The 15,792-nt window shown below is 39.7% G+C and overlaps 1 protein-coding gene across 1 annotated transcript in view; it reads right to left on the bottom strand.

Annotated features, from left to right (window-relative positions):
• LOC136875950 (nephrin-like) overlaps positions 1 to 15,792 on the bottom strand; it is a 698,420-nt gene that overhangs the window by 8,540 nt on the left and 674,088 nt on the right. The window contains exons 9-11 of the mRNA XM_067149568.2: positions 8,996 to 9,292; positions 5,347 to 5,679; positions 307 to 600 (exon numbers count right to left, since the gene is read on the bottom strand). Of these exons, the coding sequence (XP_067005669.2) occupies positions 307 to 600; positions 5,347 to 5,679; positions 8,996 to 9,292 (924 nt within the window). The remainder of the gene's footprint in view (positions 1 to 306; positions 601 to 5,346; positions 5,680 to 8,995; positions 9,293 to 15,792) is intronic.

The following is a 15,792-nucleotide window of genomic DNA, read 5'->3' on the forward strand; positions in this document are numbered from 1 at the left end:
GCTGATGGAAGATTGTCTGTAATAGAAATGATTTACCGAGCAAGTGGATGTACGTTTTGGGTCACGCAGTTGTGACCTTGCATTTGGCTGATACTGCATTCGAATCCGACTCTCGGCAGCCATCAAGGTGAATTCCGTGGTTTCCCATTTATCAAACCAGGCAAATGCTGAGGTCATGGTTGCTTCCTTCCAACTCCTAGTCCTTTCCTATCCCATCATCGCCGTAAAACCTATCTGCGACTGTGCATCGTAAAACATTCTTAAAAAGAAATAAGTTTCTACTCAAGTACAGTAATTTTTACTTACCATTTGTGTGAGGAATGACATCAGGATTATCACCAGAGTCCTCCGTCTGAAGAGCAGTGGACGATATACCTGGAGACTTTAACCCTTGACCCTGCATGGCCACTGTCAGTCCCTTGTCACTACCAGGCGAGTCTCCATTACTTGGTCTTTCATCCTCATCACCATCACAACAGTCACATTTCAATCCCTTGGTCCGTAGCAGAACAACTACCACGATGGCAACGAGAGTTAGTGTTCCAATTATACCTGCCATCACCCATAAAACAGGTGCCATTTGTGGGTATTCTGGTTGTGCTCTGCTTCCTGTTGACAAACGGTGTGGCAATTCTAAACTGAGTAACACAATATATTCGTGATGAATCTACACATAAAGAGGAGACTTAAACTATTGTGCTTTATTTCTGTTATTAGGGTGTAATTTTAAATTGGAACAGAATGACAGTGTATTATATCGCCGTTGCCGTGACAAAACCTCCTATGTGATAATATTCTTCGAGATATACTGATCCGTAGCTCATATATTATAAAGAGCGAGAATTCCTTGACAATATTCACACAATATTGCACTTTAGATGAGAGAACCTTAACCGGCCAAAGTTCTAAGCTAAAATATTTCACATAAGAGGTTTTGACCCTGCAGCGACAATATGTGCTTTGTATTCAGGCACAAAAACCTGAAAGAAGTGGGTACATGATGCACATCAACATAACCCTGGTATTATATGTACTTAAACAAAATTGTATAAGTGCGTGTCGTTCATTTTTACATAACCACCGTAGTTTCCATCTACTCTAATCTCTTTGTAAAATTCATGTCTTGCCTATGCCCAAGATTCTTCCCACGCACACTCATACAACCGAAATCAGCAGAACAAGGCCTAGGTATCCGAGACTATGTCGAATCGAAGTATAAGTCCAACTGTCTGGTTAGAATTGTCCAAATCCTTCTCCCCTCACTAATGTGATTCAATATTTGTTAATCTGTGATCCGATGTACACGTATCACAGTGATTATTCTTCTAAAATGTCATATTTATACAGATTCTATTCTATTTCTCCACACCAGTCATTGTGCATGTATAGCCCTACACACAAATCTTCGCAAATATCCTGCTAATACGAATTAATATTTCAAGTGAGTACATTTCCGAAAATAATGACCTACCTTTCTTGGGTTAGTCTATTTTACTCTTAAACAATGAGTATTCTAAATCACAAGTATCAGTATTGTACCAGGAAAAGTTTTTGGGTAAAGGGCATGAGTAGGACCTCAGGGAGTGGAACTTGGTTTTGGAGCCGATACAGAGTAGGACAGACTCGCAGAGCGAATAATAGATGGTTAAAATTTTTTTTTCAAAACAATTTATTAATTCTTCACCCTGCGATATGATTATTGACTCAAATCTGGCATTGAAATTAAAAGTTTGAACGTAATCTTCCTGAATTCTGTTCATGAAAATGGCATAAATATCACTGATTCCAAAGTCTTTCATATGTGAGAATATGAGGTATTGAATTTCCACCTAAAGTCTTTCTAAACCTAAGCACACACTTGTGATTGTAAGTTGATATGAAAAATTAAATTTCGGTTAAACGTTTTCAGTTTTCAGTTTGTAAACCTTGATATATAGCACACTTGAAAAGCCTAACGTCTTTCTGTGAGATATAACACTGAAATTTGAAATTAAATTAATCACTTCTGAGAAATTATGAGAACTCTGAAATATTTGTTCACACGCGGCACTGAAGTTTTCACTGTTCAAAATTAATGAAAAAATTTTAGTCAGTTTGTTACTACTCACTTACGGAAAGAAATGTTGCTACAAAATGTCGAAGGATGGACATCTGGAATGTTCCGTGGAGAATCAGGATCGGCGATGTTCCCTTAACACACCATGTTGACGTTCCCGATGAGGTGATGACGGCTGGAACTGGATCATGTAGAATTGCAGCTTGTTAGGGTGATTTTTCGCACACGAAAAATTCACTTAGTGCGAGTAGTTATCACTGACACTGTCATTTACTGTTGAACACTATTTATGGCGTATGAAGAATCACAGTCCTTCCTGTATGAAATACTTTTTAAAGTCGTTACTGAAACGTTCATAATTACACAGTTCACACTTGAAAAGGCACATCAAAGTTTATAATCACAGTCTTTGAACACAGTCATTAAGTCACTAAGGATTATTTTCTGCTTATCTTGTTATTATAACGTCATATTACCTCAGAAAAAGTTCTTAATTTTCACTTAAATTACTGTAAGTCGTATACTGATGTGGCGTGAATAAAGAAATACAGTTCAATACTCGAAAAGAAATGAGTTCTGGTGATTCTACACATTAGTTTCTGTAGAAGTTCAATATCATTTGAAGTAACCTAAGTCTACACGTAATGACATATTCTGTGAATGTTAAATAGTTGATATTTGCACTTCAATAAGTTCACTCGTATTATATTCTTAAATGTCTTTAGGATTAGACTGAAGTCGCGACGCGATGTACTAAATACAGTGCGACGTCTTTTATAATTCTGTCGGCGATATAACTTCGCGTTCCGGAAATGCGACGGAAAGTACTTTCACCGTGACTGCGCGAACATACTGTACGCGGGTCGGTCTCTCCTCTATCTCACTCACACACAGCTGTATACTCGTCCTTGTACTGGCCTGCTTGCTGGCTGGCCTTGACATATATAGATACCAGCGCTGGGAGGGGTAGCATCTCTTGGCCATGTGACCGTGAGTGCGTAATTTCGTTGAGACTTTAAATTATTATAACTCAACAACCATGGGATGAATTAATTCGAAATTCACAGGGATTAACTTTTATGACGTCCGCTATATTTCAGCGTTTGTCCCGTTGAAATTGGTTAAGGCGTTGAAAAGCTGGTAAAAGAAAATTCTTTTCGAGAAATATCTCTAGGGGAGGTGAGCTTCGAGCGACAGGTGACGTCACTTGACTCCGCCTAGTGCACTTATGGGGTCTGGCACATACTGGAACATTCTTTACATAGATGTTCGTACGTCGATCGGATCTTTTATGCTGGAATAACGTTTCTTTCGATTGATATGGACCAGGACCTAGGCTTTCCTGGTACAGTATCAATTTATTTCCTTTCAGGCTCCATTTTCTAATCTGACTTTTCGAGGAGAAGGAATGTTTTATAGCCGTTGGTCTCGTTGTGATTAAATTGAATTCTTAAACCGATTGTACAAAGTTTAATTTGTAGAAATTCTAGACACGAAACATGTAATTTACCAAATTTAATAGTGGCTGTGTATTCTACTAATAACTGTTGAGTGTATTGTAATATAAACGATAAATCATCAATCAGTCATTGATGATCTGAATTTAGGGTGGTCGCCCAGGTGGCAGATTCCCTATCATTTGTTTATCTCATATTTACATTCATTTATAATTGTTTATTTTCATATTTTCAAAGAACTTCGAAAGTAACCGAACATTTGCATTTATAATTTATTCCAATCTATTATTCCTCGTCCTAAAAGTGAATATTTTCCCCAATCTCTCCTCTTGAATTCCGACTTTATCTTCATATTATAATTTTACCTCCTTATAAAAGCTCCACTAAAAAGCTTTTTCTTATGTCATTCCACGGAAACTCACCATTGCCCGCTTGAAAAATACCTCATAATCGAGCATTTCGTCTTCTTGCTCCGAACTCTTCCCAGCCCAATGTGTGCACAATTTCGTAACATTTTAGAAACCACCCACAACAAATCGTGCAGCTTTCCATTGACTTTTTTTCCAGTTTTCGTATGAAGTAATCGGAACATACCACTTAGTCGAGCAGCTCTTCTCCTTTCTCCCAAGTCTTCCTAGCCCAAACTTTACAAAAATATTTCTTCTGTAGGAAATCACCCTGAACAAATCGAGCTGCTTTTCATTAGATTTTTTCCAGTTTTCGTATGAAGTAATCCTAGTGAAGGTCCCATACACTGGAGTCAGACTCTAACTCCGGTCTCAACAGAGAGTTATACGCCCTCTCATTTACTTCCTTTCTACAACCCATAAATACTACCGTTAACATGTCAAGAGATATGAAACTTTTCTTAACGAGGTAGTTATTCTGACGAGATCCCAGAGGGCAGTATTCTTGGACCTTTATGTTTCCTTATATATATAAATGATATGAGTAAAGACCTTGAATCACAGATATGGACATTTTCGGATGACGTTGTACTGAATAGAGCAGTAAATGTGTTGCAGCATTGTGAGCGACTGCAGGGATACTTTAACAATGCAGTGAGACGGACAGCAGACTACTGTATGAAAGTAAATGGGTTGAGAAGTCAAGTTGTAAGTTTCGCGAAGAGGTAAAGGCCTCTCAGTTATAATTGTGTTGATAGGGTGATAGTACCACACTGGGAACAATATAATTACTTAGGTGTTAATATAAGGACGGTAAAGGCGTGCTCGGTTCGCCCGGAAGGACATGGGTTCGAATCCGCGTCAGGAAGCCGTAAAATTTAAGAAACGAGTTTTCCACTTCCGGAGGTGCACATGGCCCTGAGGTTCGCTTAGCCAACACCAAAAATGAGTACCAGGTTAATTCCTGGGGGCAAATATGGCCGGGCGTAGAGCTAACAACTCTACTCCATCAAGTGCCGAGGTTACGGATAGTGGAAGCCTTTACCTTCCACCCCTCCAAGAGCCTTCATGACCTGTACAGAGATTACTTTGCTTTTTAAAATAAGGAATCATCTTCATTAGTGTTGGCGTACCGGGCGAGTTAGCCGTGCGGTTAGGGGCGCGCAACTGTGAGCTTGCATCCGAGAGACAGTGGGTTCGAACCCCACTGTCGGAACCCTGAAGGTGGTGTTCCGTGTTTTCCCATTTTAATACCAGGCAAATGCCTGGGCTTTACCTTAATTAAGGCCATGGCCGCTTTCTTCCCATTCCTTGGCCTTTCCTATCCAATCGTCGCCATAAAACTTATCTTTGTCAGTGCGACGTAAAACAAATAGCAAGAAAAATGTGGTTGGTATAGTATAATTAAACAAAATTGTACAATAACCTGTGGCAGTCTTCCGATGCTCCTGATGAGTTGTTTTCAAGGTTGTTGCTTTCAGAGCAACTGTTTCCAAGCTACGACCTTTACCATTAGTGGAGTACACAGATATTATGTAAGAAGAGCCAGGTTCGAGCCCTGTTACAGTGAACTCCGGCTTGCTCCGGCTCGTAACGTTCGACACCAAACGCCGATGGCTAGAACCCAAGACAGATGTTGCGTGCAGTTCCATCGTGAACTCTTGAGGTAGACCACCATCAAATCCTCGAGAGCAGGATACCTGAAGTGAGCTGGATGTGCGATTGAGAACCTTGCAATTCCTCGGTGGGTCTGGTTTACCTGCCAACATGTTCCTAAATAAATTACATTATAATAAATATTCAAAAACATCAATCTCAGTGAGGAATATTGATGGAAATTATTACAATTCAAAATTACAATAATCATTTAATTTTAAAGATGAAATAGAATACAGTCCGCCTTGGTGGTGTAGTGGTGAGAGAGATTAGCTGTCACCCCCGGAGGCCCGGGTTCGATTCCCGTCTCTACCAGGGGTCCACTGAGCCTCAGGAGAGCGGGCGTACGATTCCCACCTCAGCCATATTCGAAGTGGCTTTCCGTGGTTTTCCACTTCTCCTCCAGGCAAATGCCGGGATGCTACCTAACTTGAGGCCACGGCCGCTTCCTTCCCTCTTCCTTCCCATCTTTCTTATCTTCCCATCCCTCACAAGCCCACTGTTCAGCAAAGCAGGTGAGGCCCCCTGGGCGAGGTAGTGGTTCCCTTCCGCAGTTGAGCCCTCCCCCAGACCCAAAGTCTCACGCTGCAGCCGCCCTTGAGGCGATAGAGGTGTGATCCCTTGCTGAATCCAAGGGAAAAGCGAACCGATGGGTAAACTGGTTAAGAAAGAAAGAAATAATGAAAAATAAAGTAGCAGTAAACAATGAAGAGGAACTGGAGGAAGCGTTTGCAGGCAGCAGCTTGTGATATTTGTATTAAAATTAGCTCCATAAATTGAATCTGTATGTCCACTACGGACGATAATGATCAAAAGCTCAAGTCACAGTTTGTACATAGATAATTTTCATTGTGATATTTCAAAAATTTCTCTACAAACTGGCCTATTTCAATTCGTACAGGCATCACTTTATTGTAACTGAAAATAAGACATTATTTTCTAACTGACAATTGAATAAAGCATTCATTTACCGTAAATTAATATGCCTAAAATGCACATTCATTGGCTTCCCTGCAGTGTGACTCTCTTATGAGTTTCGAATACAAAATAATGTCATGTCATAAAAGAAGAAGTAGAGGAAGAAATATAACGTTGGTGAAAAGTTTAAATAAAATCTGCCAAACCCTTATGAGAGGCTAAACTATTATTTTAGTTGAAAAATAATTTCTAAAGTGATTTCAAATTGCAAGTACCGTGTATATTTCAAATCATAGCTAAATCAGTGCCCATTATGTATTAACAATTAAATATTTCATTCTATAATTATTCCAGTGAAATTATGTTTTCAGAAAGCTGTCCCGCTCCATGGATAAATGGTTACGTGCTGGTCTTTGGTCATAGGGGTCCAGGGTTAGATTCCCGGCAGGGTCGGGAATTTCAACCTTAATTGGTTAATTTCGCTGGCACGGAGGCTGGGTGTATGTGTCGTCTTCATCATCATTTCATCCTCATCACGACGCGCAGGTTGCCTACGGGAGTCAAATCAAAAAACCTGCATCTGGCGAGCATAATAGTCACTTAAGAAACAACAACGGAAAATGAACTTTTACATTACGGGTGAGATGTTTACGGTGAGAACGGTATTTCGTGACTAGTAACGGAAACCCTATCACTTTAGAGGCCGTTACGTACAATATTTTATTTCGTTATGTGGTGAGTTTATTATTTCAATTTAAATTTTAGCTATAACTAATTTTGATTCGTAACGGAGCAAATTGCTCGTCATTGACCCATGCATTAACTATTTTTAGTTTTGTCTTTCATGTTTTGTTATGCTGTTATAAAACATAAAAAATAATATTATTTGAAGCAGCGAACAGTCCACTAAGCTAACGGTGTCATAAACATGGTCCGCTAGTCCTGGCTCAATGAAGGTAGTACGGACTTTATGATATACTCTGATACAGCGTCGCTGCCGGGGCAATAGCTCCTATGTGAAATATTTTTGCTTAGAACTTTGGCCGGTAAGGTTCTGTCAGCTAACGTGCGATATTGTGTGCATATTGTCAAGGCATTATCGCTCCTCATAACGTATGTGCTGCGGGTCAGTATATCTCCAAAAATATTTTCACATAGGATGTTTTGTCCCGGCAACGACGACATGCTCTATTTATCTGTTTGAAATTGATTAACCTATACATTAATCAGTATTGTGATGGGGGCAGAATACTCGAGCTAAGAATTCGGAGACTCCATCCTTTTTTGTAGATAAGTACTAACCACGGTGCGGCAATTCGGCGGAGAAATAATTTTGTACGACAAAATTTGGTGTTGCTTGATTCGTGATTTCTCTGACTATCCGTGCTTACATTACACTGACGTGGAATTCAATTATTCAGAGACTATTTGTAGATAAACAGTGCTGAAGGTAATTACAGAAGGCTAAAGTTTCATTTTCCAAACTTTCATGTGTACCAGAAGAAGGCAATTACGCCATAGTACGAAATAATAAAAAAAATACATTTCTTCATATGGCAGTAAATGAAATAATTTTGCGGAACACTGTTTCAGAACACTTGCCACCACTTGTGAGCAATTAATTTACTACTAGCCTTAATCTGACGTTAAATTTCGAAGAGTAGCTTCAATCATCTTCTTCTCTCTGGGAGTCATAATTTCGGTACAAAACTCATTGAAACACTTGAAACACCTAGATATACCTCTCTACCTAGCCTACTTGTTGAAATACAGATTGGGCTGCAACGGTAAATTCTGTGAGACATCCAATTGTCGCATCAGACGGAATACTTCAAGCAGTTAAGCTCAGGCTAGGTTCCTCCTCCGGACTGATCGATGTGTCCCACCTCTACCACCTTAGTGACTGTGTCCTAGAGGGTGAAATATTTGGTCAGGGATGAAACTGGAGAGGAAGACCAGTACCTACCCCTGGCGGCCTCACATGTTATGATAAACATGGAACCTTCTCTGAGATTGGAAGATTGGAAGGGATAGATTAAAAGAGGTAAAGAAATGGGAGTGGTCTTAATTTAGGTACCATCCCGATATTTATCTGGCGAAGAAGTGGGAACCCACGAATAACCACTTCGAGGATGGCTTAATGTGAACCCCTATTTACTGAACTGACCTCCAGAGGCTGAGTGAGCCCTGTTCTAGTCCACGTATCGTACCAGTTTTCAAGTTTCGTGGCAGAGTGGGTAATCGAACCGGGGCCTCCTTGGATGTTAGCTCACCATAGATGGGAACGTTATTAAATATACAAGTGCATAACTCGTTAACCTTAGCGATGATCTACATTGAATTGAATTTTCGTAAGCATGTGATAACAAAGTATATGACTTGGGAATATCTTATTATAGTGATACATTGATTTCATTCTTTGAAAAATTCACTCAGTTTTAATAACTGATCAGAAGTAGAAATATGTTAATTCATCGGGTTGTAAGACAACCAGTACTTACCAGCCGGCACGATGTGAAAGACGCAAGGCACTATCTGAGCACCCAATTCATTCCTACCCCAACAAAGCAAAGTGCCGTACTCCTGCTCAGACTGGGGGGAGTAGTTAGCGATGCTACGACCCCCACCGGGAACGGAACTGACGCTACCAACCTCAACCGTCTGAACAGCTGAATTGTTAAACAGCCAACGGAAGAGGGTGGCTGGAGGGTTGGCATCTACATCACAAATCACCTGTATTTCTTCCAGACGGGCGGCTCCATACACCCTCTGCTGTACAGCACTGCAAATTGGCTCGTCTGTAACAAAAATTAATAATAATAATAATAATAATAATAATAATAATAATAATAATAATAATAATAATAATAATAATAATAATAATAATAATAATAATAATAATAATAATAATAATAATAATAATCATCTTCTACCGCATTTCCCACACCTACGGGATCACGCGTGTGAACTGCGTCTCACATGGGGATTTCGTTCTGTTTTACGGCCGGATGCCCTTCCTGACGACAACCATATGTGAAGGGTGTGTTTTTGTCGTGATCGGTAGTGCGGCGTGTTTTATGAGTATGAGGAGTAGAGCGTTGGGATAATCACTAACCTAGTCCCCGAGTCATAATAATTAATTAGACTCTATTAAAATCGCCCATCCGGCCAGGAATCGAACCCGGAAACATCAGAACCGAAGGCCTCAATGCTGGTCATTCATCGAAAGAGTCGGGAAACATCAGTAATAATAATACACATGAAAAGATATTGTTGTTTTGGTCACAAGTCCATGTGCTGAGTCGTTACATCTGTCCTTGACATCCTATCTTGTACTAACCTCTTCATTTCTACGTGATAACTTCATCTTGTATATAATCTATGTTCATGATATGTTTTCCTTCCCATACCACTGATACCATGGTTGCGCCTAGAAAAACCGCTATGTGATAATATTTCAGCTTAGATACTAATTGTATTGGCATTACAACTCATTAACTAATTTTACAGTTTTTGGAGACGCTGAGATGTCGGAATTTAGTCGCGCAGGGGTTCTATTATGTCCAAGTGAATCTAGCGACGCGAGGCTGCCGTATTTGAGCACCTTCAAACACTACTGAACTGAGCCAGGGTGGAACCTGCCAAGTTGGGGTCAGAAGGCCTGTGTCTCAACCGTCTGAGCACTCAGCCCGACTTTCAACTTAGAACTCTGACCTGAATGGTTCTATCATCTAAGGTTCAGTATTGCATGAACTATATCGACGAATTTTCGTTCTAAGTGAAACGTGTACTGCGGCTCAGTATTTCTCCCCTGAACATTGTCACATAGTGGTACATCGAGCCGCAACGACGACATATTCTACCCGCCACTGCAGAGCTGGCCTTGCGCATACCCGAAGGCCCCGGGCCCGATTCCCAGCCAGGTCATTGATAAATTTGAGGGCTGGTGATTACAATTGAGGATATATCTAATTGTGTGATGGCGGCCCCGATTTAGAAAGCCAAGGATGACGCCGAGTGCATTTGTCGTACTGAAAATTCGTCACCTCGTAATCCGCTGTCATTCGGGCTGAGCAGAGGTCGCTTGGTAGGTTTTCTTTTGTGTTATATTATTAGTATAGCTCTTACATCAGTCACTTTCATATCGTCAAAGCCAAATACGGGGCCGTTCAGGCCAATGAAAATAACAAATATATAAACTAGAGCATACAGGAAGACAGGGTACACTGTAAACAGTAGGTCTCACTACCCAAAGACAGCAATAGTGCGTAAGTTTCATTCACTTCACAATTGTGCCCTTATTTTCTTTTTAATCTTGAATTATATCAGTGTCTTCTCATCCTGGCGTCATGCTTGTGTGCCACTTAAATCTTCAGAGGATACCTAACAAAAATCGGTTGGATGAATTGAGATAATTATTTGCGTTACAAAAATTCAAACTAATTTTAGGGTCAGGGAGTATGTAAATCGATGTGATCAGTAGTCACTTCGTTTAACTTCCCGTTCACACACTTATACGAAACGATCCAAAATGTGAGCATGGCGTAAATAGGATTAACGAGTCCTAGCTTACATTTCAAGTGGCCTCCGTCCTAAATAATATATAAATCACCAAACGAGAGTGACCGCAAATAACAGTATATCGTCGATGCTGGGACAAGACCTCATATGTGAAATATTTTAGCTTAGAACTTTGGGCGGTAAGGTTCTATCATTTAAGGTGCAATATTGTATGAATATTGTCAAGTCATCCCCGCTCTTCATAATGTATGTGCTGCGGTTCAGTATATCTCCGAAAATATTATTACATAGGAGGTTTTTTTCCCGGCAACGACGGTATGTTTACTGAGGTAGTACTTCGGGAGGTTCGATGCTTGCACAGTGTAATTTATAAGCTGCCTCATGTTGGCTATTTGCACCAGGAAGAACTTCGGAAAATGCTACCTAATTTTTCGCATGCTATAGTTATGGGTGAAATGTATACAAACAGCTCATAACAACATTGACCGCTTGTATCACGACCCCGCTCCCTCTCAGGTCTACCAGTCATACAGCAACTTCGCACACACACTGCTAGAACTTAACTTTGTTAACAACCAGGGCATAATCCATTAGTCGTGGACAGATTTCCATCCCGAGTGTTTGTATTTCTGCCCATGATTGCATTTATTTTCCGTATTCCCTCAAGTGCCCAAAGCGCAAACATAGATCAGTTAAATAACCTACCAAAACTGAAGACGTATTGATAAACAACTTGAATGCACAATGCATTGTTATGATGACGATGATCATGATGTTTGTTGTTTGAAGGGGCCTAACATCTAGGTCATCGGCCCACAATGCATTGAAACCTGGAGTGGAGACTTAGTAGGACTTCATTATAAGTTGCACATTTCGAAGTCCTTGGTGTTTGGACAGAAATAAAAGAAAACACTAAATACTGAGTGTGACTTGAAAGAATCTGTATGTTCTGTTAAGAACGAAGCATTTCATTCGTTGTTTAACGGTGTTCATTCCTTGTTTAATAGTATGTTTTTTACAGGTATGTTATAGTGTAATATTTTATATCGAACTTGTGTCTTCGACGGACTCAAAAGCTATTAAGTTACATTTAAAAGTGAGATGTGCAATTCGCATAAAGTAAGTTCTTTGAAAAAGTATGGAAGAAATCTACGGATGTGTTTCATATTATGCGCACTGAAAGATGAAGGTATGCCCTACAAGAGGGTACCAGTAACTCAAATTTACCAAATTCTCGGCATAGCCCACTCTCTCACTCACTGTCTCAATTGTCCAGGAATTGAAAAATGTGCATATAACACAAAATAAAAATGCAAAGATAATGACTGTTAAACCTTTCGAAAGGACCTCTTCATATTTTAAGAATTTTAGACTAACGGGTTTCATTTTATATGGGCTACATGAGAACAGTGCTCAGTGTATTAATTTTCCCATGCCGAAGTGTAAGTATTAACCTTAAATACACTACACTGTAGGAGTGCGTAAATAGATCATTGAAATATACATTCCTACCGCGCGGTATGGTAAGGTTCGTTTTCCTATAGGGACAACCATAGGAAAATGAACACAACTAACTTGGCATTGATAGACTAGGCATTCATATCCATAAGTGGCTGGGAGTCATGATCATATTAAGGAGAATACGAGGTTTTGTCCCTTAACCTCCGTCTTGAAGATAATTATTAATGTTATGGCTTACATTAACTGGAGTGTCCGACGACATATTTGTGTCCTTCTGTAAAACAACAATCTACATTGATGTGTGCATTTTAACATATATTTTTCGCTGTAATTTTACTATGTTTGCCTTTCCAACAGGACTGCATTTCCTGCAATGAAGAGGCTTAAGGAGATGAATGGCCGGTGAAGTTATCAGACCAGGGCAGGAACCTTTTAAAGTACTTCGAGTGTGCTTTCCCTCAGGAGACCGCACGGTTGAGATAAAGTGAATCATTGTGTAGTGGAGATTATGTTGTGAGTGAAGCGAGATCGTATCTCATCCATTCATCAATGTCTACAAAGAACTGAGAAGCGATGTCACCAGACTTCTCCTTTCGTAAGAAGAGTATATGCGCAGTAAATTTTGTACATTTCAGGGATTTTCATTAAAAATGCCTTCTTCTGGATGAAACACTTTAGTATTTATATTTAAGGGCGATTAATATATCTCCATCAGTAAAAAGTATGTCATTATAACATGTTAAAGAAAGCGAAATTGATGTTATGGCCGCCTGGTGAACATGATCGTTTAAGGTTTTAAATCATTATGATCTGACACTGTAGGTGGCCGGTTGGAGTTCCGTTGGTGGAAAAGATGTCACCATTATAATGTTGGCCGACAGGAAATGCGAGGTGGTGGTACACCAATTTTAATCACTATATTGTGCGCTGGAAGCCTAGGTTCAATTCGCAACCACTCCAAAGTGCTCATATATAGTGAGGGCATATGACGCTGTTGACAGCGTGAATTGTTTGTTTGAGAAACGGTACAAATCCAGAAGGTTACATTACCCAGGAATTAATCTTTTTTTCCAATTTGCTTTACGTCGCACCGACACAGATAGGTCTTATGGCGACGATGGGGCAGGAGAGGGCAAGAAGTGGGAAGGAAGTGGCCGTGGCCTTAATTAAGGTACAGCCCCAGCATTTGCCTGGTGTGAAAATGGGAAAGCACGGAAAACCATCTTCAGGACTGCTGAGAGAGGGTTTCGAACCCACGATCTTCCGAATGCTGGATACTGGCCGCAATTAAGCGACTGCAGCTATCGATCTCGGTCATGAATTGAAAAATGTGCTTGTAGCACAAACTAAAAAGGATGATGACTGTAAAATCTTTGTAAAGAACCTCTACATACAACTTCACCATCATATTTTAAGAATTTTAAACTAACAGGTTTCTTTTTATATGGGCTACATTTTTAACTTGGATTTGTACTGTTTCTCAAACAAACGCGAATAATTTACATCTCTTCAACTTTAATGCCCTTTAACACCACTAACATTTACTGGATTTCTTAAAATGAACTAATTTAACATCCTTAGGAGTTTCAATTTATTTTAATAATAACTTCAGTTGACTATAATGTTCTATGCTTCACAGACCCTAAAACTTAAGACACAAAAATGCTACACTATGCAATTTCCAGGCGTAGGCTTTCCCTAGGCTTCGTTTACCATACCCTTCGTAACAGTTAGTCCTGGACATGTGTTATTTCTCATTACAGCATGATTTCATATTGCGATATTATGATAGGAAATCACTGGACTTGTGTTATTTCTATGTAAAATGATGCATTTTTGTTTCAATTAACCAACTGTATACATAACTCAAATGACCAGAAAGTGGACTTTTGCAGTCTCTCTGAAAACCGATTCAGTTATTCGTCCATCGGACGGATGCGGTAAGCCTTGAGCAAACCCCTTGGTGTTATTCGATAAGAACACACCATGTGCAAACACCGGTTATCACGATGTCCGTACCTCATTAATATGATCACACACCCAGACCCGCAGGAGGCCGCAATCAATCAATCAATCAATCAATCAATCAATCAATCAATCAATCAATCAATCAATCTCACAGGGGAAGGATTTCTCAACATCTAACATCTAAGACCATCGGCATGGAGGTACCGAAGCATTTCATGAAAAGTTTTGTATGGAGTGTTCTAAGCTATGGGACAAAAATATAGACCCTGCAAAAACATAGAAGTACAGAAATTCGAGACACTTGAGGTTTGGTGCTGGAGTCAAGTCCTAAGGACATCTTGGACTGTTGGAGTTACAAACGGGAACCTTCCTAAAAATAGTAAATGAAGCACGCACCTGGTTTGGAACAGGAAAAGAAATAGCTTCCTTTACGACTTGCTTTGTCATTCTGACTGGCGCACCACCTTGTTTGAAGGGAAACAGGAAGATAGAATAAAATTTGTAGACAGCAGTGAAAAGCGAGAACATCTAAATACAACATTTGAAGCCGTCGGCCAAAGAAAGGAAACGCTTGGAAGACATGCATGTTACCGACCAACCTAAGGGTTGAGGAGAAGAAGAATTGTGACAATGATGTTTCATTACGTAGGATGTAGGAGTAAGTTAGGAGTTGGAGTTTAGTTGTCTGAGACTGGCTTCCCAGTTCTGGTATAAATGCGCACCCGGCTAGTAAAGACTACGCATTTTCTTAGGCCTGCAACTTAAATATTTTTCATATATCAAGAATCTGGTTCCTTATACATTGTTTATACATTAATAAGGTGCTGGATTGGACAAGATGCTACTTATAAATTTATCTCTCATTAATACATTTCGATATTTAAACCAGAACAATGATCTCGGAAATGTTGACTCAACATGATTTTGCGAAAAGAAATTCATTCACAACCATACATATTGCCGGTTCTTGATGTTTTGGTTATCCACATACTTTTAATCTGCTCTCGTGTTTGTGATGATGATTCACCATAAACGTAAACTACATGTAAACTCAATAACATTTTTCGAACACATACACAGTTAGACGTCCTTTCACGAATCGAATATTTTAGGTGTTGAGTTCTTCTGCTGTATTTTAGGGTGCTTCATTGGCCTGGAAAGCAATTTAATTGTCTCTTTATATTCATGCAAGCCCGGAAGATCCCCATAAACCATCTTTTCGCGACATTTGCCACCGAGCAAGTGGTCTTCCATACTTTCTCTCCCGTTAGTGTTAGTTGTACTTTAATCTCAGATTACTAATGCTAATTTTAATTTGATTTATTCACTTATTCACTATATATTTTCA

The sequence above is a fragment of the Anabrus simplex genome, chromosome 6, assembly GCF_040414725.1.
Source record: "Anabrus simplex isolate iqAnaSimp1 chromosome 6, ASM4041472v1, whole genome shotgun sequence".
NCBI classification, from domain to species: domain Eukaryota; kingdom Metazoa; phylum Arthropoda; class Insecta; order Orthoptera; family Tettigoniidae; genus Anabrus; species Anabrus simplex.